The sequence below is a fragment of the Pteropus alecto genome, unplaced genomic scaffold, assembly GCF_000325575.1.
Source record: "Pteropus alecto unplaced genomic scaffold, ASM32557v1 scaffold63, whole genome shotgun sequence".
Classification (NCBI taxonomy): Eukaryota; Metazoa; Chordata; class Mammalia; order Chiroptera; family Pteropodidae; genus Pteropus; species Pteropus alecto.
Window position 1 is genome coordinate 8296109 of NW_006434897.1, and position 25946 is coordinate 8322054.

Sequence of the window (25946 nt, forward strand, 5' to 3'; positions counted from 1 at the left end):
GAAATTTAGGAGAATTGTCTCTGAACACACAGTCATTTAAATCGGGAATGTTCAATGTAATAATTATTAAGCAATAATAGAGTAACTTGAAAGGTAGACAGCTTAATTTGACCTTTGAACTTGCATTTGCTTTCCTTTTCCTCTTCCAGGGATGGTATCTGCAGGCGTTCAGAATGATGCAGTGTTTCACATACTGTCAGAGGCTGTCCTACAATACAGCCTCTAACAAAACTAGCCTGTCCCGAACCCCTCGTAATAGAATTGTTCACCCTTATACCAAGAGGGTTGGGAAAGCACCAGAATCTGCGTGTGGCGTGTGCTCAGGCTGACTTTGCAAAGCTCGTGTTCTGAGACCTAAAGTTCTGATGAGGTTGTCTAAAATGAAAAACATGTCAGCAGTGTCTGTGGTGGATCTGTGTGTGCTAAATGTGTCTGTGACGGGATCAGGTATGCTTTTCCTTATCGAGGAGCAGAAAATTGTTGTGTAGGTGTTGAATGCACAAGCACAGAGTCAGAAAACAATGAAAAATGAAGTTTTTTTGAGTAATACAAACAAAAGGCTTAAAAAAGAAAAGGTAGACCACAAACTCTAAAGGGTCATAAATCCTGAGGGAGTGTGTCCAAGGGTAGGACAGACTTCTTGGAAGGGTGGGTTCCCATTAGAAGATGTAGTTTCAGCCTCCTGGATGGCATAGAAGTTAATTGGGTTGCCAGGCCAGAGCTGGTTCACAGTCACCAGACCTTCAGGTACAGTTCTTTGAAGAGCAAGCAAGCTATGGTTGATGGGTGGATACACAGACAGTTGGGCATGCAGAGGATTTTGGGACGCCACTGCAGGTTTTGCTAGAACTGGGAGCTGGAAAGCCCCCCTTCTGCAGGAACTAAGCATGCTTCTATGTATAATTTGGGCCAGAATGGCTCTGCCAGCACCACAGGACCTCCTGCATGCACATTTCCAGAGCTGAGGAGGTGGTGTGGGGAGCAGTGACCTGAGCTAGGATGCAGACTTGAGTTGCCTAAGGCTCTTATACACACTGCTACTGCATGAGTTGAAAACTGGAGAAAATACGTTGTGAAAGCTGTGATTTGCAGACATTTGGCACTGGAGAAAGTCATGCAGGTTGAGCAGGAAGGAGAGCATCTTCCTTTTTAATGCTATCCATTGTCCTCTACAGAGAAAGCTTGTAACATACTGTACCACCTGGCAAAGAAAATATGTAAAGGGCCTAGATTCATTTTTATAGATCAGGCAGTAAGGGTGAATTTGGAGTTGAGAGATATATAAGTCGATGAGTGACTTAATGTCTCTTCATCCTGTTTCTTGAATTTTATTTGTTTTAACTCATGGTACATCATAGCTTTAAGTAAGGATATTATGCTTTCTGTTTCATTAATTTTTATCTAAATTCTCTTTTATCATGACTCTAAAGTCTCTTTTTGCTTCTTGTAGCAGTATCCTAAGAAAATATTTCCTTTGTGAATTCATAAATTATAGTTCAGACAATATTTTTATTAGATTTCAAATTTTCCTTAATATGTTCCTTAATATTTTCCTGTTTTAAACTCATATGTCACATTTATGACTACTTGTGTAAATAATCATTTTTCTCTGGTTGGCATTTTATTACCCAGAAAAGTTGGTGTTGCCTAAAAATTTATAAATTGTGTTTATTATCTGTTCTTTGTTTTTTTTTTTAAGTCACTAAGTGAAACTATTTGCTTTGCACCAGTCTTAATATAACACTTTTTAATATATTTCTCCAGCTAAAGAAAGTTTCATTTATGTAGGTCTTCTATGTCGATTTTTAATCTAGTTCTCGATTATTACAAAGCATTATAAAGCAGGGTCTTCTTCTCCATCTTTATATTTGATTAGTCATGGCTGTAAATATGTTTTGATGAAGAATCTTGCTCAAGACTCTTTGGAAGTCTAAGTAGATAGTCTCATATACTTCTTTTCTACCTTATGAAGCCTTTAAAAATTGCCATACACAAGGCAGAATTTCCTCTTATTAAAATTATATTATCTGTTCCTTGTCTGGTCTTCCTCCCATGTCAGGGCAGAGCTTGGAGGCAGGATATTTTATACTCTCGAATCTTTAAGTGCCAGGAGCTAAAGCATTGTCATCAGATACTTGGTGGTATCCTGGAGGAGTAGAAGGTCACAGCTATGATAGTAAGTCAAAGGTCAATCTACTAATCTAAGGAACTAAATGCAGTATGAGAGTTTGGAGATAAAATGGGACTTGAAATTGGGAAATATAGGATAATAGAGTGAACTGGTAAAACATTGTTATGGAAGAATTCTGGTGATAGAATGCTGATAGTGTGAGAACTCAGGTTGGTTTGCAGGCATATACGAGATGTAAGGAGCTGGAGTAGGGCAGATACATTTCAAATAGTTATTTTATGTTTAGAGAGTTTCTCTTCTGTTGAGACTCAATTAGCTTACCTGTACTGAAGTGAAGTTTCCACTTTCCAGCATCTTCTGCAACTCTTGTGTATAGAGATCTTTCCAGCAACTTGTCCAGACAGTTGCTGTTTGTAGCGACATAACACACATTTTCACCAATGTAGTTCTGGCATAATTCTTGGATTTCTTACAGTTATTTGACAAATGTCAAGCTTTGTTGATTTATCTTACGTTAATTTTCTGAGTTGGTTTACGGTATCCTGGGTGTTGGCCACTATGTGGTATGATAATATCTTAAATCTTTCCAGTAGAGATTGTTGAGAAGAAATCACCTTGATATTTTTCTTGGTCAGTTCTGAAACAATTAATTAAGCCTGGATCTCAGTATGAATCACTATCCAATAAAAAAGGCCAATGTACTAACTTATTAGCAATTTGTGTCATTATATGCTAAAGCTATATTTGACAACTATAAACAGTACAATACTTGAACTCTAAGTGAAAAGGGCTTTTGACATTATGTGAAATAAAATTACAAACTCTACCTTGCTCTTATCTATTTTGGTATAATACTGTAGTTGTAAAGATCATCTGTCAAGTTCTTGACCCTCTAATCAAACATGACAAGTAAAACTACAGTATTCCTGGTTCAAACTAAAATAGACTTTAACTCCATTTAAGAATAAATGAAAAGTGACTGCTCAAAAAATTTTTATCGGAATTCTGAAATAGAGAAAACTTACAGTGAAACATAGTCATTGTTTTTAGTATAGCCTATCTTAATAAAAATAGTTCTTAATCATGACAGTTTGCACCATAATTTGTAATAAAAGATGCAAATACAAATAACTCAAAAAGTAAGGTAGGTTTCCAGAATTTATTATATTTCCACTATAGAGAACAGTGTGAGTATCCTAGAAGAATTTCTTTTCCTACAAGAATTTCCTTTCTAATAGTGGAAATAATCTAAAAGACTTCTATGAACCTGGGACAACTATAAAACTAGCAAAATGAAAAACAAAAAAATAGAAGATTATGAAGTTAAATTTTGGAATTCAACTTTTCCCATATAGTTCAGACTTCTTGACGTATAGGAGGAGTTGATTAAATATATCTAAGCCCTTATATTTTTATGAACTCTTAAGTTAATATTCTTATCTCAAGTGGGGTGGGGGATATAATGTGAAATATGCAATTATAATTATGTTGTGGAGTGAAAGAGGTGTATTTAGTTGATAGATGTGCCAATAACTGGCAAATGATCACAGCGGTATAGTATCATTGCAACCTGGAGAACCATACTGGAAGGGAAGCCCATGTATTTTCATAGGTATGGCTACCTATTAAAGTAATTAATGAATTAAGATAAATAGAGTATAAAATTTGTGCAATTTATTTTAGAGAAGTTTCTCTGTCTTTATTTTGCTTCTCTTTAAACAATGTAGTTTATACTTGAAACTAATACTAAAATAAATTTTTTTTAAAGTTTAACATTTAAATTTGACATTTAAAAGGAAAAAGGGCCACGTGAATTAAGAAAATCTCTACCTTACTCTAAGTCATTTTTCATCTTTAACCAAAACTATTAATAATAATTTAATATTTATAGAAAAAATTATCAGGAAAGATTCTAGGGAGGCCTGAGAGAGTCATTTGGGTCCAAGCCTTTTCCTTTAATCTGGCATTGGTTTTGGTTGAGGCTCTTTATTCTGAAAGATTACATTACTACGTCTGCCCTCTTCTCTGGAGTTGAAAAGTTTTGGCCAGTGTTGCTCAGACTATCAATCCGAGATGAGATGAAGAGCTTGCTCTAAAACATAGACCAGTAAATTTCTTCCTTCATGGAGAAAATCTTGTGCCGAAGATAAAAATCAACTGAACTAAAGTGTTCTTAGTGTCGGTAATTAATTTCTCTTCTGACATATAATTACTAAGTGTGTGTGTGTGTGTGTGTGTGTGTGTGTGTGTGTGTGTATCTAAACAATATATTGCTTAGTTTTGCTTGTTAAGAATGGTACATTGCTTGAAGTGTTCTGCAGCTTGCATTTTTTCCACTCAGTTATGTTGTTAAAATTCACTCATTGCATGCTATGGTGGTAAATTGATTTTTAATGTTAAAATTGTGTTGTGAAAATAAATAAATATACATATTACAGATATTTCTATTTCTCTAAATATTGCCTGAATTGCCCTTGAAAATAAATATTGTAACACATGCACTTTGAACAGTTAAATTTTTGCTCAGATCTCTTTTCCGAGTCAAGTGCCTATTTGTTCTACCTTAGTATTTAGGTAGATTCCTGTTAGACTGCTTCTATGGAACTTAATTTTGGAAACTTTTTTAAAGAAAGTGGCCCATTTGTGTTAGCTTCATATTTCCTTTAATTTTTAAGTTCTTTATCCTATGACTAAATAATTATTATAAGGATAAGTAAATTATTCAATTTTAAATCTTTTTCTAACTTCTTAGTTTGTTTGTTTGCAGGGTGGGGATGGGGTGGGTTGTCTAGTTGTTATTTTGACTCCAGAATCTATAGTAGCAGCAGTAGTGATTAAGAGTGTCATGAACTTGTCTACTTAATCTTGTTTAGCTTGCCGAGAAATAAGCCTCTCTTTCTCCTGGTTTGTTGTGGGGTTATATGTGTGTTTATAGGAGTTTATCTCCTCACCTCAGAGAGTCATGGAGGATGCAACGGTATTAAGAGCAGAAGAGAAAGTTTCTATATTGCATTTTAACCCAAGACAATTAACTTAGTTGGCCGTGAAATAATAGTGTTTGAAACTATTTTCTGACCTTATCTTGTCTTGGAAAGGGTAAAAACCTCAGAAAAGAAGGGATAACATGATCAATATTTGCTACTCATGGAATCGTATGTGTAGAAAACTCAAAAAAACTTTAAAAAACCACTTTTTAATAACCTCATTAATAAGAGAATTTGGCTGAACATGTACTAATTATACAAAATAGCTCTTTTCTACTGTAGGCATAAACACCTACATATGGTAATGGGAAAAATTACTTAATTCTCACTAATGACAAAATTTTAAAATATGTTGAAATAAATTTAACAGTAAATCATAGGATCTATATAAAAATAGAAATTTTTATTGAGAGACCCTAAACAAGATCAGAACAAAGTGAAATACATAACATTTAGTGAAAAGGAACACTTCATAGTGCAAAAATTAAAATTACCCCAAAATTAAAATATAAATTTATAATTCCAGTTACAAACCTGAAAGATTTTTATTCATTTGCTTATTCATTCACTTCGGAGTGAGTAGATGACATGATCTTAAAGATCTCATGGAATAAAAAATCAGAGTAGCCAGAATAGCTGAAAAAGAACATAGTAGCAGAACTAGCTTTACCAGATATCAGAATATTAGATAGAACCAGTATAATTACATCAATATGGTATTAGTTTAAGAGTAGATAAAGGTCATTGGAAAGGAGCGACTTCAGAAATATGTTTCTGTATATAAGAGGCAAAGGTGGCATTTTAATTCCATGGGAAAGGATGGAGTATTAAAAGCTACTACTGACACAAGAAAATAAAAGTAAACCTTAACCTTAGGCCACATAGAAAATGAATTTCAGTGAATCAAACATTTAAATAGAAGCTAAAAGAATCATTATAGGTTAAATTGAAGCATTTGCTGGGAGGCCAAGAGGCTGTTAACCATGGCTGGAGATCCAGATGCTATAAAAGAAAATTAGGAAAATACATAAACAAAATCAGTAAATTAATGATAGAGTTGGAGAAACAAAGTTACATGGATGACAGACAAAAGGTTAATGTCTACTATACAATATTTGAGCAGCAGGCAAAGGATGTGAATAAACACTTTATAGAAAAACAAATCTAAATGGCCAAAAAACATGAAAAGATACTGATATTTATAGTGGTATAACAATTGCATATTATTTTAAACCTATCAGACTATCAGAAAATAGATCAATATTTGTTAGCCAGGTTATTGGGAAAAGAAAACTCTTAACTCATAGCTGGAGGAAAAGTGAAATCCTTCATCCTTTTTGGAAAGCTGTCAGCAACATCTGTTAAAATTAAAATACCAGTAGTCCCATTCCTGGGTACCTAAGTCATAAAACTAATAAAAGTACTGTGTACATGTACAAAGATGTTTATTACATTAATGTTCACAGTGGCAAAAATGAAATGACAGCAAAAGAAAGTGAAAATATACATGTACAAGAATGGTTGAATAAATTGTGGTATATCTACACTGGAGTATGGCACAATTATTTAAAAGCATGAGTTAGAGCTATACATATTGACTTGGAGTAATTTACAAGTTATTGGTGAGAAAATCAAGATGCAAAAAAGTGTATATTTTATGATCCCATTTTAGTTAACAAAGCTCCCAAAACTTGCTGCATATATCTATATGTGATTATGTGAGTATGAAAAAAAAACATGAAAGATTAAAAAACTTAAGTCATTGCTATGTGAATGGAAAGATTGATATAGGGGCAGGGAAGAAGATCAAGCAAAAAGGAAAAGATATTCTCACATTTATACATTTTAATTAAACCTTGCATGTATAAAGAAATTAAATAACGTTTAAAAAAGAAAGTTAAAATTAGGCAATTGTCTTATTTTATGGGTCACAATTAAATTCTATTTAGTAGTTGTTTATTGAGTGCCTGCTATGTACAAGACAGCACAGTGAGTGTTGTAATACAGCTATTATAGATTTATTAATTATTGTATTAACAGTTATCAGCAGTGTTTTATTGCTTAATGTGTGCTAGCGCCTGTTCTAAGAACATGATGTGTATACTTCATTTAATCCTCACAATAACCTAATGGGTTAGGTATTGTTGTCATCTCTATTTTACAAAAGACAAAAAAAGTTTGTGTAGCTTATACAGCTTAAGAGGTAGAGCCAGGATTTGAACTCAGATGGACTGCCTCCAGAGAATGCAATGTTAATCATTAAAATATGCTACCTTCTCTGCCCGTGAGTTGCTTAGTAATGATGAAACAGCTATTAATATAGGAAACAATGAAATCAGTGCCATCGTTGAGGTATGAACAAAGTATGGGAGCCTAGAAAAGGAAAGAGTTGATATGACTGCAAGAATACAGGTTTCACATAACAATCAGTGTATTTGTTGACTTTGCAGAGTAAGAAGTCATTTTATAGATAGAGAATGCACAGAAAGATATTTTAGATGGGGAATTTAATTAGCACAATTGTTAAAATGGAGGTATGCCTGGGAAAAAGCCATTAATCTAGTGGGACTGACACAGTATTGTGTGATAAAGGAATAAGAGAGGAGGACGTAATATTAGTTGAGGTTCTTGGTTTTTCTGAAAGGTATTCTGGACTTTAGGCAATACTAAATCACCGAATTTTTTGAAAGAGTAGTGATATGCTCTGGGAAGAACATGTTTATGAGGTTTCTATCCCAGATTAATAGAAATTGGGAAATTGGATTTTAGTTCTATAGGATTCTGAATCAATCTTTACATGCTCATTTTAGCATTAATAAGAAAATTAGAGAATTTAGAATTTATTTGAAAAGGGGGAGAGAAAATAGCCAAAGTAGACTTAAATTTTTTGTTGGTCTTTGAGTTCTCAACTAGAAGAAATACATTAAAAGAAAGAATGAAACAAATACATAAAAATAATTTTTTTCTCTCACGTGTAGTATGATTTAATGGAAGATGCAATAGACTGCTCTCTGAAAAAGTTTGAGATTTTAGACCTGACTCAGGACTAACTGTAAAGACACATTAAACAACAACAAAAAAAGATAGAAAACTGGATTATAATAAACTGTTATAATTTTTAGATATAGTACTTTCCATTGTCAGTCATACTGGCAAAAACAATCTTCCTTCCTTGCTAGACAAGCTTTTAAAATAATTTCATTCCGTCAGATACTAAACCATTTAGATAAGTAAAATATAATATTCAGGAAAGATGATTGTTATTTCCAGCTCCCTAAGCCAGGTGCCTCAAATTGACTTAATGCCATTCATTCATTTTGAGATGAATTTGAAATTCTTCCAGTTGTGCATTGGCTACATACTAGATGCTTGAAAAACATGTTAGCAACAAAATAATTTTGCATTTGATTTGGTTTGTGTAATATTGATGTTAATAAAGCTTTGCTGTTAGATATATACATGAAAATTATATTCAGTGGCAAGAAATTCTTAATCTCTTTTTTTAAGAGACTGCTATTACTGCGTGACTATATATTTAGAAAATATTGAGTGACATGTGAAGGAGGATAAATAGATCTTGAACTTTCACAAGCCTAGTTAGCAGTACTTGTCTCCTAATAGGTTTTTATTATCAATAATGGTATAATTGTCCAGAGAGATAATAAACATCTATCTTCCATCCATCTACTAGTATATAGTAAAGTGATAGAATTGATAAACATTTTAAAATATATTTTTTTTTAGATCTAATAACCATGAAACTAAAGGTACCTTTCTGGATAATATCTGTGAGGAAGGTAAACTCTTAAAATTATGCTACCATGAATAGCATAAGGGATTTTAGGACTTGCTAGCTTAACATGACTCCGTGTTATATTGAGACTGGCCCTTGAGGGCAGTTTGCTCATAGCCAAATATATTCTTTGATGATGGTGATTATCTTAAGTACTTTTATAGTCAAGTTACTTAGATATAAAAATAGCCTCACCTTTTTCATCATTTTTCTTAGATCGATATATTAAGAGAAGAACTCATAGCTGTAAAATTTTAGGTATTATTAAAATTCATCCATTGCATTATACACTTAGACTAGTAAATTACGTTTCTGGCCAATGCAAGAGAGAGATTGGAGTATAAAGAGCCTCTGGTGCCTAATGGTATACCAAATTGTAAACGAAAGAAAGGGCTTGGCAAGGTTGTTTGAAAGTTCTAGCAGGAAAAGGTAGCTGCCTTTATATCTTTAACATGGGCTTCTAAAAAGAAACACTTGGAACTATAGCTAGCTTGCTAATTAGGGTTATCAGAAGCTGCAGTTAGATTCTATCCAAATGTAAAAGACCTAAAAAGTGGCAGTTCTTTACATGGATAGGTAGACAGCTGGATATGTAAAGGAAGTTATCTATCCAGCTTGAAAAGGGAAGGAAGGACTGAAAGAAAGCCAGAATGCCTTTCTAATACTCTGGCGAACATGTATATATTACTCAGAAAGAGAAGCGGGCTCTGGGCAAAACCGAGGTCACCAAACACTTCTGGAGCAGATAGAGAAGGCCAAGAACAAATGTTCAGAGACTGACGTTTTGAAGTCAAGAAAAGGTATATATATATAAAAAAAATCTATTACTACAAAGATGTCGAATAAGAGGATTGAGAAAAATCCATTGGATTTGCTGAGATATCACTTAAGACCTTTGGCAGAGTAGTTTTTTTAGACTTTTAGAGAACTTGGTTAGATTTTGGTTTAAAGAGTGATTAAATGGTTAAGGAGTAGGAGACACAGAATTATTGACCACAGTCTGTTTACTCTAACTTTTTGAAGACATCATTATTTTCTTTTGCAAGACAAGCTAAATCGTATGCTGTCATATAGGAAAAGAAATTATTTAAGAAAAAAATTTATTTTGGTTATTAATACTCTTTAGTAATAGAATCTTTATGAAAATTGCCATTCTGTACTTACACCCCATCCCCAAGAAGCTGAGAAATTTTCTATTAGAACAACTTTGGTGTCTTAAATCATAAGTAAATATAAATATGGAAATCTGAATTTACAAAAAAAAATAGGTGATAAAGATTCATTACTAAGATGTACTGTCATGGTTTGAGGGAGGCCAAAAATAAGAACCCATGGACTTACCCCAAGTTCAGAATCACTGGAAATATAAGCAGAATGAGTCCTCTGATTGAATTCAAAATAACTGCTTTAAAATTGATAAGGTCTGAATGAAGAACAAGGCTCATTTGTATAGTCACAAAGGGACTGGTAATACTTCAAAGCTGAATTAGATATTTTTACTAATCTTAAACAGGTACAGCTGGACAGCCAAAGGTATGAAGGAACAGAGAATTCTTTTTCTAAAAGATCAGGAAACCAGAAGGGGCTGAGCCATGCAGGTCCATTCCTTTTTCAACTTGTTAGTCAGATAAATCATTCCTCTCCTAGAGAATGGAGGTGGTGGTCAGTAGTTGCCAAGTGAGGAGGCAGAAATGACCATAAATGTCACTGTAATAGAATTCCTCTATAAGGAAGCTTGAGACCAGTGGAAAAGAAGTTCCCACTCCAATCATGTTATTTTCCAGTATACTCATTTAAAATTGAAGTATAATTCACACAAACTAAAATGCACAAGATTTTAAATGTACAGTTTGTTGAGCTTTGACAAATGTATATACTCATGTAATCACTATGCCAATCAAGACATTTTAACACTTTATAAACTGATTCACAATAAGATTTCTTTGAATACTAATCTGTTCATTTAAAATGTATAAAATCATATTAAATTTGTATAATTCTATTGATAGCTTAGATTGTCTCTGGATAAAAAATTTAAAGAACTTTCCCTAAAAAGATAACACATCATTAATAGGCATTTTATTTTTCCCTTGGAAAGACTGATTTTTAACTGATTAGAAATCTTTCAAAAGTAGAACCTTCTGTTTTTAGTTATATACTACATATTCTTAAATACTTAAATTGGCTTCATTGATCTCTTCCTATCTTAAATGTTAAGATCCTGTATTTATATTTTTGATAATATGGACTACAAAGTAGGTTCTTAACAAGTAACTTTTACCTTCCTTTCCCTAGGGGCACACTTTGGCTCTTTAGTTGTATGATACAAAGAGTGATAATCTGACAGCTTTCTGCAAATGAGAAATTTATTCCCTTAGTTAACTTAGCAGATATTTACTGGATAACTCTTATGTGCCAAGTGATAGGTATAGTGCAGTAACTATATAGCATATATCAGAGGGAGATATGTTTCAGAGACCCCCAGCGGATGCTTAAAACCAAGGATAGTACTGAACCCTATGTTTACTAAGTTTTTTCCTATACATATATTTCCAGTAAACTGTAATTTGTAATAGGCACGTACAACAATAACAACTAATAAAGTAGAACAAATATAACAATATACTCTTAATAAAAGTTATTTGAATGTGGTGTTTTTCCCTTCTTCCTGCCCTCTCTCAAAATATATTGTACTGTACTCACCTTTGCACTTAAAGAAAGCACTTTATGTCTTCTCTTTGGCACATACAAATTGCCAGCATCACTACTCTTACATTTTGGGGCCATTATTAAGTAATGTAAGGTTTACCTGAACACAAGCACTGCAATACCATGACAATTCACCTGATAACCAAGATGGCTACTAGCTTGGAGAATCCAGCTGGGATAGCTGGACAAAAGGATGATTATGTTTGGGGTGGAATGAACTGAAAAGGCGAAAGATTTCATCAGTTTTTCAGAATGGGTGCAATTTAAAACTTATAAATGGTTTATGTTTGGAATTTTTTTATTTAATATTTTTAGACTGTGGTTGACCATGGGTAAATGAAACTGGGAAAAGCAAAACCACAGAAAGGGAGAGACTACTGGAACTAACAAGGTGCCCCATACAGTATAGTGGGGGAGCATATATTAAAATTCAAAAAATATATATAATTACAAATTGTGAACGGTGCTGTGAAGGATGGATGCAGTGAAAGAGAATGACCTGGGAGGGTTAAGGAAGAGGAGAAGACTTAATATGGGCAACAATGGCCTCTGGGGTGGTGACATCTAGGCTGACTTGATGAGGGGATGGCAAGCAAGGAGCACTGGGGATGAAATAAAGGAAAGGAAAGAATTGTAAAAGATCCAGATGCCAATATAGGCAATACTTAAATTAAGTCTTAACTGTTTGTATTACTTGTTGACTGATGATTTTGATAGTTGCTGTAATTTGACTAACATTAAATAATTATTATTTTTTCCTTGGTATTGTGATAATTACTTTCTGTTACTTTTGATAACGCGAACTTAGATATTACACATTATTTATACTTTATTTCAGAAAAATCAACTTAATATCCATTTAATAAGATTAAACAAGTATTATCTGAGATGTGATACCCTACAACTTCTTTTTAATAAGAAAAGAGATACATATGGATATGCACCTATCCCTTGATTTACTTGGTATTTTTTTATGTGTGGTAAATATTCCTCCCCCGTTTATGGGGACTTTTTATACACGGTCCTTTCATTTCCATTATTAGTGATTACTCTTTCAAAAAAAATGATAGCTTAACTTAGCACCATACTAAGACCTAATATACACAATTATTAATGGTCTTTCCATTCATTGGATGGCAAATAAAGCATGGGTGACCTTTGGTGTTTTTGAGAGTTGGTTTTACAAATGTTTTGCTGTTGAAGCTGAAACTTACATGAAGGAAAAATGTCTTCCTTTTGAAATACACAATTTAGAACAATTAAATTAAAAAGTTGTATCTTTGCCACCAAATACAGCTTCCTTGATCCAACCTTTAGATCAAGGCATTATTTCCACCTTTAAAATTAATTATATTAAACAGAATTTTAATGATATTTTTAATAAACTTGAAAATAATGAATCACTTACAGAGGCCTGGAATAATTACACAATTTTAAGTTGTATCAAGAATATTGCTTCAGCTTTGAGTGATATAAAGCTGTCAACTTTAAATGCTTGCTGGAAGGCAATATGGCCAGAAATGGTTGTACCAAGGAATATGGTTCCAATAGCTGAAGAGAGGATTCACTGGCATTATTAATTTGTTAAATAAATTTCAAGAAGAAGGTGCTAACAATTTGAATGTAGATGATATTAACGAATTACTGGTTGATTACAAATTAACTGATGAGTTAATTCATTTAATATCTGAAGCCCGTCTTGCCAATTAATACAGTAGTGACCTTGAAACAGTTTCATTCACTGCAGAAAATATTTACAAAGATCTTCAATTGGCCGCAAAACTGAAACTGCAATTCTAGATATTGATTCAAACATCCAATGAGCCTAAAAATTTCAAAAAGATTTTTCTAAATGTTGCAGTAAATGTCAAAGAATTTATGAAAACTTATCAAAAAGTGGGGTTGGATAATATCATCCAAAAACATAAACATAAATAATGGAACCTAGGTAGTACTTTCAAATATTTCGAGCGGTGAAGATAGCGACTTTGTGTCAGTTAAAAAGAAGGTTGATCACTTTAGATTATAGTACAGACACCAACAGCAAATAAAATTTATTTTGGTTTTTTGAATTTTCTTTATCATTTTTTCATGAAAATGAGTGAAATAAATATTTTTATGACATATCGGCCTATTTCTTTAGTATTTATTTTTGGTGTACTGATGCATTCTTTTTACGTGATTTTCTTACATGTAAAAAAAAGATGTGGAATGGACAATCCGTGTAAATCAAGGGACGGGTGTAGTTTTTTCTTTTGAAAAAAATCAATTTTTCAAGCTTTCTAGTTCCTCTTAAGGAAATAAATATTAACTTTGATTGTGAAATGATACCCTGGGACTTTTAATAAAATGTAAGTTTAGTATTACTATGTTAGTCACAGGTTGTACTGTGTATTACTAGAGCATGCTAGTGTTATTTGATGTACATTTTTAAAGCTACTTTTTCATGAATTGACATGGAGAGTAAATTATTTCTTGTTTTACAACAGGGAATTCCATTTTATTTTTAGAATTGTTATGAATTGACAATACATAAAAGGTTATTAAAATGTATACCTTACCTTGAATTAAGAAAATGCTTGAAATTCTAATAGGAAAGCAGAGATCCTGGGGGTTCTTGGTACTCTATTAGGGTATCCATGAGGTCAAAACCATTTGTATAATACCATCAATACATCATTTGTCTTTTTCACTATGTTGACATTTGCAGTGATGATGGTGCAAAAGCAGTTGTAAGTAAAAAAAAAAGTGCCAGTGCTTTAGTGTGTGTGAATCAGGGTATTAGTAGCACCAAACTGTACTAGCAGTTATGATATTCTTTACCATCATATACTTGAAGAAAAAAAATTACCAATTTCACTTAAGAATGTATATGACAAAGCAGGAAAAAATATTTTTAAAAATCTCAAGGGAGGAATAAAATATTAAAATTAAAAAAAATCTCAACCTTTGTGTACACATAAAAATATTCTATTTGATAAAATGGGAAGCACATATAAAACACCTTTATTACATTGCAAAATCTTGTGGTTGTTTTGAAGAAAAGCACTGTGCAATTGAGTTGAGCTGAAAGGTACTTTTTGTTCATGGAATAACCTTTTTTTATTTGAAAGAACTGACAGACAAACTGGTTTTTCATATTTGGCAGACATTTCTCACAAATGACTTAAGTCATTTAAGGAAATCAACTGACAGTATTTGTTGCTGGTGATAAAATTGGAGTTTTTAAGAAAAAATTTGAAATTTGAGAGACTTATATTACTTTGAGCTTGACTGCTTCCCAGTACTTAAAGAGTCTTTTGATAAGATTAGAGATGATATTAACAAATGTGATATTTTGAAATAGTACAATGAAACACGTCAATATTTGGAAGGTATGCATAACTCTGACTTAATTTTTTTAATGACCAATGCGTTGAAGATCAATATCTTTCATGCATAAAAGAGACAAAGTACCAGAGAGCAATGATTTTAAAGTTGAGTTGGAAACATTCATTAATATTGTTTCAGATTTCACATGGCAACTAACCTTACAAAACTACCACTTTTTAATTTTTGGTGTAGTATCAAAGAGTATTCATGATTACCTGAAAACGCAATTAGAATACTCTCCTGTTTTTCAACTAGGTATATGTGTAATGAGACTGAATTTTCTTTAATTCTCAGCCAAAACAATAAATTACAAAAGATGGAGTAAAGAAGCAGACACTAAGGCAGACATTGCGGATATTTGTAGACTACCACTCTTTTCAGTAAACTTCTTTGTTTTTGAAATGTCGTTATTTTTCATTAAAATATTAATTATATTAACAGATAATAGTTTTATAATTGTTAGATTTAAGTGAATTACTAAAATAAATCTTAAGTCTCAGTTTTAATTTTTAGTTTGTTAAATATCAGTAGAAATAATTGATGTGTAAAAAACCTTATGGGATCCTGAATAATTTTTAATTGTATAAAGAGATTTCGATAATCTGTGGTCTAGAGAAATCCACGTATAATTTAGGAGGAGAGCTTAGCTTTATAATTCAAAATGTATATGTTTTGGCATAAAGCAGTACTTTGAAGTGTTTTTCAAATGGCAATGTTAAAGTATGTTTTATAGTTATCAGACTTTGTATTTTTAAAGTCATATTATTTTGAAAATTTTCTAAACATTCATCGTTATTTTATGTATTTAAAATACAACAGAGACAACATAAAATGAAACAAAATATTATTTGCAAAGCTTTCTAATTTTTTTTGTTGACCTTTAGTTTTTTTCAATTAACCATGGCTGGTTTTCTGAACAAGCTAAATAAGGTATAAGAATGCCGAAAAAGATTTCTGTGACAGTCTGTGGAATATTTCTCGTATCTTACATATACAGATTGAATATTTCATATCTGAGTTTAATGGATAAAATTTTATTTAAAAAATGTGTGATAGTACAGTCCATTGCCATTTTGGAATGTATGTGGAAGCTCATTCACTATGAGAGCCCTTTGTAAGTGATGTTTGTCATGTGACGTGATGGCCATATTGTTAGTGAGGTTTCTGATTTCTTCTTTTTTTTTTCTATAAGCAGATAATCTCAGTGATACCTTGAAGAAGCTGAAAATAACAGCTGTGGACAGAACTGAAGATAGTTTAGAAGGATGCTTGGATTGTCTGCTTCAAGCCCTGGCTCAAAATAGTAAGTTTCATTGTTTACTCAGATGACAAACAACAAAAACAGCAGTCATTCAGAAATTGGTATATAACTTGCATTCATATAACTTGAATTCTTTTGAATCCAGTTCCTGAATACTGAAGTTGTTTCACATGTTCCACCTGCCTACCCCACATCCCCGCCTACAAGGTACTGAAAGCCAAGTTGATAGGCAAGAGAAAGGAGGAATTGATTGGCAGTGATGACATTAATACCAGTCCCAGAGAGAGGCGATTATTTAATTTCTAACAGATAAGCATCATAGTTGTTTTTCTTAACACCAATTTAAAAAAGACTGTGTATTTATCTGTGGCGAAACTGGAAAGGAGAAATAGAGGGGAACTTAAAACATATAAATTTTTTTTCTGGGATCTTAGGGCTACCTTTTTAATAATTTTACTTTCAAATAATGTGTATGCTTAGATTTAATTGGAAAGAACTGTTAGCAGTCATCTAAAAATCCCTTAAAATTAAGGTGAGACTTGCCTTTGGTGATATGGTAAATAATACTATAGGTAAAATTATACAACTCTTCATTGACAAACACATTGTATTGTTGCATTTGATCTATCAAATTTCTATTCATTAATTTCTGTTTTATCACATCGAATAGATGGATACAGAATGATTTTAATTTGTTCTCTTAATTCCACTTGGTCTTGCTGTGGTTCGCACTGTACTTGTTTTTATTACTCTGTCATCTATCCTGGGACTAATTATGTAGCTGACAGTTTAGGAGAAAGTATATGTTAGAAATTTCAATTCCAAGCACTCAGAAATGTATGTTATTTCTTTTTTTTATTTTTTAGTAAACTGATTAGAAAATCTAAAATGATTGTATTATTCATCAAAAAGCAGATTTTAAAGCTAGCTTTAAAAATTCTTTTTTTTAGTAATTCTTTTGTCTTTGAGGTTATAACTCTGTCGAAGTATTTAATTTTTAAGATAACAGCAGGCTTGTTTAAAACAAGGAATTCAGTAAGTGCATCTGGATAAGGCTCACAATGGTAAAGAAAAAGAACAGGAGAGTTTTTGAGGCTGTGTTATCTATTGTAGCAGATACACGTGGTTATTTAAGTCTAAAAATTAAATTGAATTAAAATTAAGTTTCTTAGTCTTAACTTTTCAGTAGCCCTATTTGGCTGGTTACTTCCTTATTGAGATCACAGATATAAACCATTTTCATTAACACAAAGTTCTTTTGGATAGCACTCCTGTAGAAGACTGGAAAGAACCATGTAATGACCTGATTTTCATACATGCCTGTATAGGCAGATTTACATAATAATGTAATTAGCTAAGTAAATTGAGTATCTCAAGTTCAATTTCTTGAAGAGTTGTTTTATTATAACCTTTTATTTTTAATAGCCCAGTTTTTTCTCTGTTTAGAAAAAGGTGGAATTTCCTAAAGGATCATTTATTTAGGAACTGAAAAACATGGAGGCGATATCCTTGGTTTTATGTGGAGGGTTGCTTAGTCCTCTCCTGGAAAGACTGGTAGACAAAGAAGAGACATGAAAAAAGGAAACAAAAGTTTATAACGTTTTTAAAGAACAGATTCAAGAAATATTGACAAGTATGTAACTGTTGGATTAAATTTCAGACCCACTGCAGACTTATTCATTAAATTCATTTGTTTAAAATAGTCTTGGGGGTGGCTCCCTAGTGTAGTGGTTAGCGCATCTGCTTTACACGCAGAAGGTCCTGGGTTTGCACCCTAGGTGAAGCCATGGACCATACCCATACCCCGGGTGCTCCAGGCCCCAGGGTGGCCCTGGGTGCACACAGAGCATGTGGGAGGAGACGCCCCATCTTCAGAGATCTAGTTCTTAAGGGGAAATAGCAACATCCATACATCGGGGTGGAAGTTGGGTGGGTGGCGGGGCGGGGGCGGGAGGATTAGAGAGGGGAGGAAAAAAAAAGGTAATGGTCTTGAAATTATATATAATGAAATATTAAGACCAAGGTGTTTATAAAAACACTAAACTCTGCAATTATAACTATTGACTCCCCAAGAAGGGAACGAAAGCAATATGTCTTTTTAAGAATCTATATCAAAATTTATATCCTCACATCTAAGACTATTGACACAAAAGAATTTGACGTAGAAGAGGGAGTTCATGCAGATGTCCATTCTTTGACTTAAGAGTGATATTTATCATTGATCGAGCAACTACTCTGTACTCAGCACTGGACTTGGGACTCTATATCTGTTATTTAATCATTCCTGTAGCAATGAGGAGGTACTATCATCACCATTGAAAGGATAAGGAAACAGACCCTATAATGTTACTTGATTCGCTCTGGTAGAATCAGAGTTTGGATTTAAACTTAGTTGACAAAATAAAAAATTACATTTTGAGTAAAGTCCAGCTTTTTGCTAAGTTTATAGAATATGAAAATGTTTCCAGAGACTAGGTTTTAATATTGGGTCTTAAAAATTTTGGTTTTTCTTTAAAATGGGTTTAAATTGTTAGTATTAAAGAGGAGCGTGATTTATAAACCTTTTTTTCCCTTGAGCTATATAAACTGATATATATTTATAGGTATTTATTGGTATATTTTATAAAATTAGCATCTAGCTTTTAAACAGGAAAAATACCAATAAGATATTTATTTTCTGCATTTCATCTTCCCTGAATAAAGTGATTGTTCCATTGCTACTTCTGTCCTCTCAAAGGTAAAATTATAAAACATCTAACTTAGGTGAATTTGTACTGGCTTTTTTTTTACACTGAGACCTCTAGTTTCATAATTCTTCCTTAATGTCAGGTGTTTTAACTAAAAATATCACTGTTCGCACCGGAATTGCACATGACGAAGAAATAATGACGTCTCCATTCCGCACATATGTAAGATGGTAATGCGTGTAATGGGAATCTAAATTTAAAGTTTTATTTTATACTCTTCTAACCTGTCATCAGAAAGGACATTTCTGAAAGGAAATAAATAATGCTTTAAAAATTCTTACACTGAGAATTTAATGTATTCGAATTATACATTTCAAATGATTATAATTTGAAATTAGAATTTTTACTTTGATGTATGACTTCAGAGTATTTTTGGGGGGGTTACATTAAATATAATATATGCGTCAGAATCTTAAAAGACAAGAGTTAGAAAATTTGAATACTTAATAGATTTTGTGGAAAATATTTTGTTTAAGCAAGTATTCTGTGTAAATTTCTGATCTCAATTAATATTGAAGCATTCATTTACTCTCATCTATACTTCAGATCTCCTCAGTTTTAAAATGTTTTTAGTAAACATATGAAGGCCACCAACTAAGAAATCAGCTTCTGTTTATTCTGGTCTCTCTTTTGACTCAGAGAATAATTAGGAGATTCTCCATAAATACTTGGTTGAATACTTGGCCCATAGGCTGCTGGTTACTCTCACACTTATTTGACAGTTTAAAACAATATGCCACCTATTTTCATCTCTAAATATTAAATAAGACAGAAATTGTCTTTAGAGAGTATAACATCTAAATCACCTTGCAAGGTCAACTAGCGTAAATCAAAGGCCCACAGACAAGAAAAATTAACAGTCCATTCTTTGTAAAAATTCTATTTTATCAGAGCATGGAGACCATGTTACATTGCTGGGGGAACCACAAAACAGTGCCAGCAAGATCACCAACACAGCTTTAAATTCTTTTCCTCCAGGATTAGGCTGTTTTCCTCGGTCTTATTGCCTCACTTACCTTTGTACTTTAACTTTGTTTAGTAAATTGCCTGATGACAATTCTTGTTTCGTACAAAGGTCACATAATTGTTTATTTTCTATAGAACAATGTTGTGAGAGAACACATATACTTCTCTTTAAAGAAAAAAGTATTTAGTATCTAGTCCCACATTCCTAACCTTATACCATAATACTCATCTACCTGTTGAATTCTTAGGTTATTTCTTAGACCTCGTTCTTTTTCTTTTCTTTTTTTTTTTTTTTTTTTTTAGGCGAGGGAACCCTTGGTTGACCTCACAGATTGCAAGGACCTTGTCAGCTTACAATCTCTTATTTTTTTATTTTTTACGCCTACAACACCTGGTCTTCCTAGGTGGTCTCCCATCCAAGTACTATCCAGGCCTGACCCTGCTTAGCTTCCAAGATCAGAAGGGATCATGCTTGTTCAGGTTAGTGTGGCCATAGACAGACCTTGTTCTTTATTTTATTCATTAGATTGATTTTTGGCTCCCTTCTAGGCTATAATTCTTTTTCTTTAATTTTTATTTTATATTAGTTTCAGGTATACAATACAATGGTTAGACATTTAGTTTATAAAGTGATCTCCCCAATTACTTTAGCACCCATCTGGCTGTACACATAGCCATTACAATACCATCGACTATATTCCCTATGCTGTACTCTACGTCCCCATGACTCTTTTGTAACTACTAATTTGTACTTTGTCATCCTTTCATCTTTTTCACCCAGCTTCCCCAAACCCCTCCTCTCTGGCAGTCACCAGATTGTCCTCTGTATCTGTGAGTCTGTTTTCATTTAGTTTGTTCCTTTTGTTCTTTAGGATCTGCATATAAGTGAAATCATATATTTATCATTCTCTGACTTATTTCACTCAGCATAACACCCTCTAGGTCCATCTATGTCGTTGCAAATGGTAGAATTTCTTTTTTTTTTTTTTGTGGCTGAGTGATAATCCATTGTATATATGTACTACCTCTTTATCCAGTCATCCGTTGATGGACATTTAAGTTGTTTCCATACCTTGGCTATTATAAATAGCGCTGCCATGAACATAGGGACACATAGATTTTTACAAATTAGCGTTTTGATTTTCTTTGGATACACATACCCAGAAGTGCAATTGCAAGGTCAAAAGGTAGTTCTATTTTCAATTTTTTGAGGATTAGTAGCTGTATCATTTTGCAGTCCCACCAACAGTGTATGAAGGTTCCCTTTTTTCCACATTCTCACCAACACTCGTTTTTTGATTTATTGATAATAACCAGTCTGACAGGTGTGAGCTGATATCCCATAGTAAGCTGATATCTCATTGTGGTTTTAATTTGCATTTCTCTGATAATTAGTGATCTTGAGTATCTTTCCATATGTCTATTGGCCATCTGTATTTCTTCTTTGAAGAAATACCTATTCAGGTTTTCTTAGGCTATAATACTGAGCATACCAAATTACATGTACAAGCTACTAATGTAGGTTACTTTATGACTTTCTGTTGTCATTTACTTTTAGTCTGCTTTATACCTTAATATTTCTGAGCAGACATCAGGGAACCAAAATTATTTCTTAAGTAAGGGACTTTGAAACTTATCAGCTATCTTTCAATAGCCACATTAAACCTGTAATCACTGAACATGAAAGATTGCTGCTGTTTTAGTGGAAATGCAAAATTATTTTACTTAATCCTTTCATAGTAATGCCTAGATTTCACTTTCTTACCTTAAGTTATCAAATGCACAACAGGAGTAATATGTTTCCTTTGTAAGCTGAATTCGTTATGTTGTTCACTTCCTTCAGATATTTTTTTATCATGTGGCTCTTTTAGTTATCATGTTTATTTCCATGAGAGAGTAGGACTGGTGCTAATCATAAATTACCAAAGGTTCAGTTTTTACTAATCAAATATAATATTTGAAAAATAGTGGAGACTCAACTAAACTAGGGACATGGTCAGATAAGAAAACATTGACAATTCTTGACAAATTGAGACTCCCGGATTGCCATAGAATAATGGCATCCACCTAGATCTTTTTTTTTTTCCACACATGCTTTAATAATTCATACCAATCAACAAGAGATCATATAAAACCAACTAACCATAACCTATTCCTTCAGCATTCCTGGAAGAGACATAAATATACAAATCTAGCTAACTCAGCTTCAGAGCCCATTATAAAGAGTGTTCAGTGAAGACTGCAGAGACTAACATTTAAAAGGTGAGAGGGGAATGGGTTGAACCAGGAGCTCCGGAGTGATAGTACACAATTAAAGTTGCTTTTAGAAAGAAAACGTTCTGCTTTGGTGGGAAAATACTAAAATTTGTTCTTAGATTCTGTTAGAGCGTTGGCTATTGGAAAGTCAAAAGGAAAGGACTTAAAAAGTACACAAGACCCTAGGCTACAGATCTGGAGAGTGCTTGTTTGAGGATGAACTAGTTCCTTCTTATAGACTTCATGGTGAAGAGAAAGAATGAAGCAAGAGGGGAGAATTAAGTGTTCCATAGAAATAAGAAAACTACAAAATTAGAAGATACACTAATAACTCCCTTTGATTTAAGTTCAAAAGAAGGAGCTTTTGAACTAAGAAAACTAGATATTCATCCCAAATATTTACTTTTACTGCATACAGCATTTATTGCTAGTTAAGAAAAATAAAAGCTATGTACTGAATAGGAAATTGCAGATAATATATACACACACAGGTGCTATAAGGAGCAAAACAAAAGAATCACAACATTTTAACTATAAAAAGTTTTCCTCTAAACCAAACACGAAGCAGTTATCAGTAACAGAACATCATGACCTATATTAAGCATCCTTAAGCCTTTGCAGATATGAAAAGAAAAAGCCCTCAAGTAAGAAATTCAAAAACTTGGAACTCAAGTGGATAAATACCAAAAGATGTGAACTAAGAGTTGACTAGAAGAAAATGAAGAAAAAGCAAAATCATTTTAGAAATTAAGACTAAATTACAAGGTACCAAGGAGGAATAGAGGTGACTGAAAATTTTATAAGGAGCATTGAGAAAAATGGGCAGAAGAAAGAAGAGGAAGGATCAGAAGAGAAAATGATTGATATAGATGATAGGCAAAAAAGAACCAACATGCACGCAATTAGAGTCCTTTAGGAGGAAAAAAAAAAAAGCAAACACAATGAAACAGCTAAAACATGTTTAAAACTGAACTTCTTGGAAGTAAAGAAAGCCAGAATCTATATGTTGAAAGGGTACACCATGTACTTGTGAAAATTGACTTGGAACAGTCAATTCGAAGACATAATCTGATCAGACTTTTAGGTTTAAAGATAAAAGTAAGTACAAAGGAAAAATTCTCAGGGTCTCTATGCAAAAAGATCAAGTTATTTAAAAAGAAAATCAGATTGGCATCAGACTTCTCAACAGCAATATACAAAGCAATTCAATATTGGAGCAGTATTTTCAGAAAACTCAATAAGAATTTCATTTTGAGCCAAGGTGCTCAAAGTATCAAGACTGTAAAAAACGCTGTTAAACTTGGAGGAACCCAGGGAACACTATACTCATTAGCCTTCCAGAGGAGTCTTCCAAACTTGCGCTGTCCAATATAGCATCCATTCTCTGACATATTGAACATTTGAAATGAGACTAGTCCGAATTTAGGTACACTGTAAGTATAAAATACATACTAGATTTTGAAGACTTAGTACCCGAAAAAGTAAAATATCTCATTAACAGTTTTTAAAATATTGATTACATATAGAATCTCATTTTTTTAATCTCATTTTAAAAATTTCGTAAAATATTTATAAATCCTTGATTTCTGTTGGAGCATTGTAGGCCATTATTTCTTGAATTGTAGGTGGTAGTTGATCAAAGAAGTTTAAGAGCTGGGCCAGCCAGTATAATAGGATGGAAAATGCAGCATAGGAACAAAATCATCATCATCATCAATAAAATGTAATTGGGTTATTCAGTTTAGGAGAGAACATTTTAAAAAGAAAACATGTTGAACCTTAAGTTTATCATTCTAGGGTTAGATTCTAAGGAAGAGATAGCATTTTGGCTCCAAGATATGTTAGTGTGCTTAGTCGAAAGCAGAAAGGAGTGTATGTCCAAATACATTTATATCTAGGAGTTTGTAGAAAAGGGATCACAGAAAGGCTTGATTGAATCAAATTGGAAAAATGAGAAACACCATCTTTAAACCTTTCACAGGCCATGAGATTAATAACAGAAGCAAGGTATAACTGTGATCCTGGGTGCTGTTTGCCCTCTGATATGCATTTAACACTATACTTCATAAGGGCGAAAAATAAATAAAGCTCTCATTATGTACAATCTTCAGAAAGAAATGAGCCTCCATTAGTATTTGTAGTTTGTGATTGAAGCATTGGCAGAGGATCTGGGTTTTCTAACATTAAATAATAAATGTTACTATTTTTGCTTAAGTTCGCTAAATTTGAAAAACTTATGTTCCTAAGAAAGAGGAAAATATGTTAAGAGAAATGTGAATAGAAGTGATGATATATACCAAATATATACTGAAAAAGATTTACTATCCTCAATACTTACAGTACCAGTACTGAGTTACTACCATCACTAAGGACTTCACTTTAAGTTATTGCTGAGGAAGAGGTGAAAGATTCATGTTGCTGTGTTTTCCTAACATTCTTTTTCAGCAGGGGCCCACGTAACTCGACCTCTAAAGCTAGCAGTGGTTCTTCTGCAGCCATTTACTTGATTGATGTTAACTGGTTTTCTTATCTAGTAAGCACTAACCCAGTGTCCTGTATGTGCCCAAGATACGAAGCTTGTAAAGTGGACTTTTAATTGGTGTAACGAATTGAAGATGATTCAATACCTGAATGAGAATTATATATTTTCAACAGAAATGTATGGTTTAATATTTGAAGGAAAATCGCATAAATAATAGATTACTTAAATTAACATATTTTCAGTGTCTTCACTGTGATTATGGATGTTTTGACCTGATATTAAAGGTATGAGCAATACCATACTCCTTTTTATCCTTGATAGTCCATGACAGTTGTGTTCCCTCTAGAAAGCTTTTTACATGATCTAAACGCTTTCACTTTTACCTCTTGTAATTCAGATTTCCCAAGTACTCATTTGGCATTGTAAAAGAAAAGTTAAAGTTTCATCATTAAGTAGACTTGGGAATCTATAAATAAATCATTTTTCCTCGTAAAATCTATATAAACTATATATTTTCCTGTTATTATTATAATTATTTGATTTTATTATGTTCAGTAATTTATTTTGATATGTAATAAAAGAGGATCTAATTTTATTTTTTTCTAGACAATCAATTTTCCCAGCACCATTTATCAATTAGTCTATTCCTTATTGGTTGACAGTGCTTTTTTAATCATATAACTACTTAATATAATTGGGTGAGTTTGGAGGTTTATTCTGTTTCATTAATCTGTCTATTATCGTGTTGTAATCATGCTGTTTTAACTATGGCAGCTTTATGGAGTAAGTTTCTTTTTATAAATCTATCTTTTAGAAATTTTTATTGTCACAGGTTTGTTATATCAGTGAAGTTTTAGAAATACTTTGTCACATCGCTGAAAAATCCTATTAAAATTGAGATAAACCATAAATTAATTTGGAAGGAAAGAAAACTCAATATTTTGTCTCTCGAAGAACGTATATTTTCTTTTATTCGTCTTTATGTCACAGTAAGATCGTGTAGTTGGTTCATATGCTTTCCATACATACATTATTTAAAGTATTTCTACATATTTTTTTTTTTTTGGTTTTTATTGCAAATGGATTTTTCTCTATTATAATTTTTAAGTGGTTATTGTTGGAGATGAATTTGAAGAGTATTGATTTTTCTGTTTTTATTTATATCCAGCTACCTTCTTAACTCGGTTATTAGTTAAAATAAGTTTTAGCTAGTTCTCTTGGGTTTTACAATCAGAACAGGAAAAC

General features: G+C 32.6%; 1 protein-coding gene and 2 pseudogenes across 5 annotated transcripts in view; 2 read left to right on the top strand and 1 right to left on the bottom strand.

Annotated features, from left to right (window-relative positions):
- RAP1GDS1 (Rap1 GTPase-GDP dissociation stimulator 1) overlaps positions 1–25946 on the top strand; it is a 133831-nt gene that overhangs the window by 15238 nt on the left and 92647 nt on the right. For 3 of the 5 annotated variants that reach the window (XM_015588462.2, XM_015588461.2, XM_015588463.2), the window contains exon 2: positions 16182–16292. In XM_015588462.2, the coding sequence (XP_015443948.1) occupies positions 16182–16292 (111 nt within the window). The remainder of the gene's footprint in view (positions 1–16181; positions 16293–25946) is intronic. The other 2 variants (XM_006910747.3, XM_006910749.3) reach the window with 1 other exon arrangement.
- LOC102880004 lies at positions 57–811 on the top strand (annotated as a pseudogene).
- On the bottom strand, positions 20343–20461 carry LOC112478965 (annotated as a pseudogene).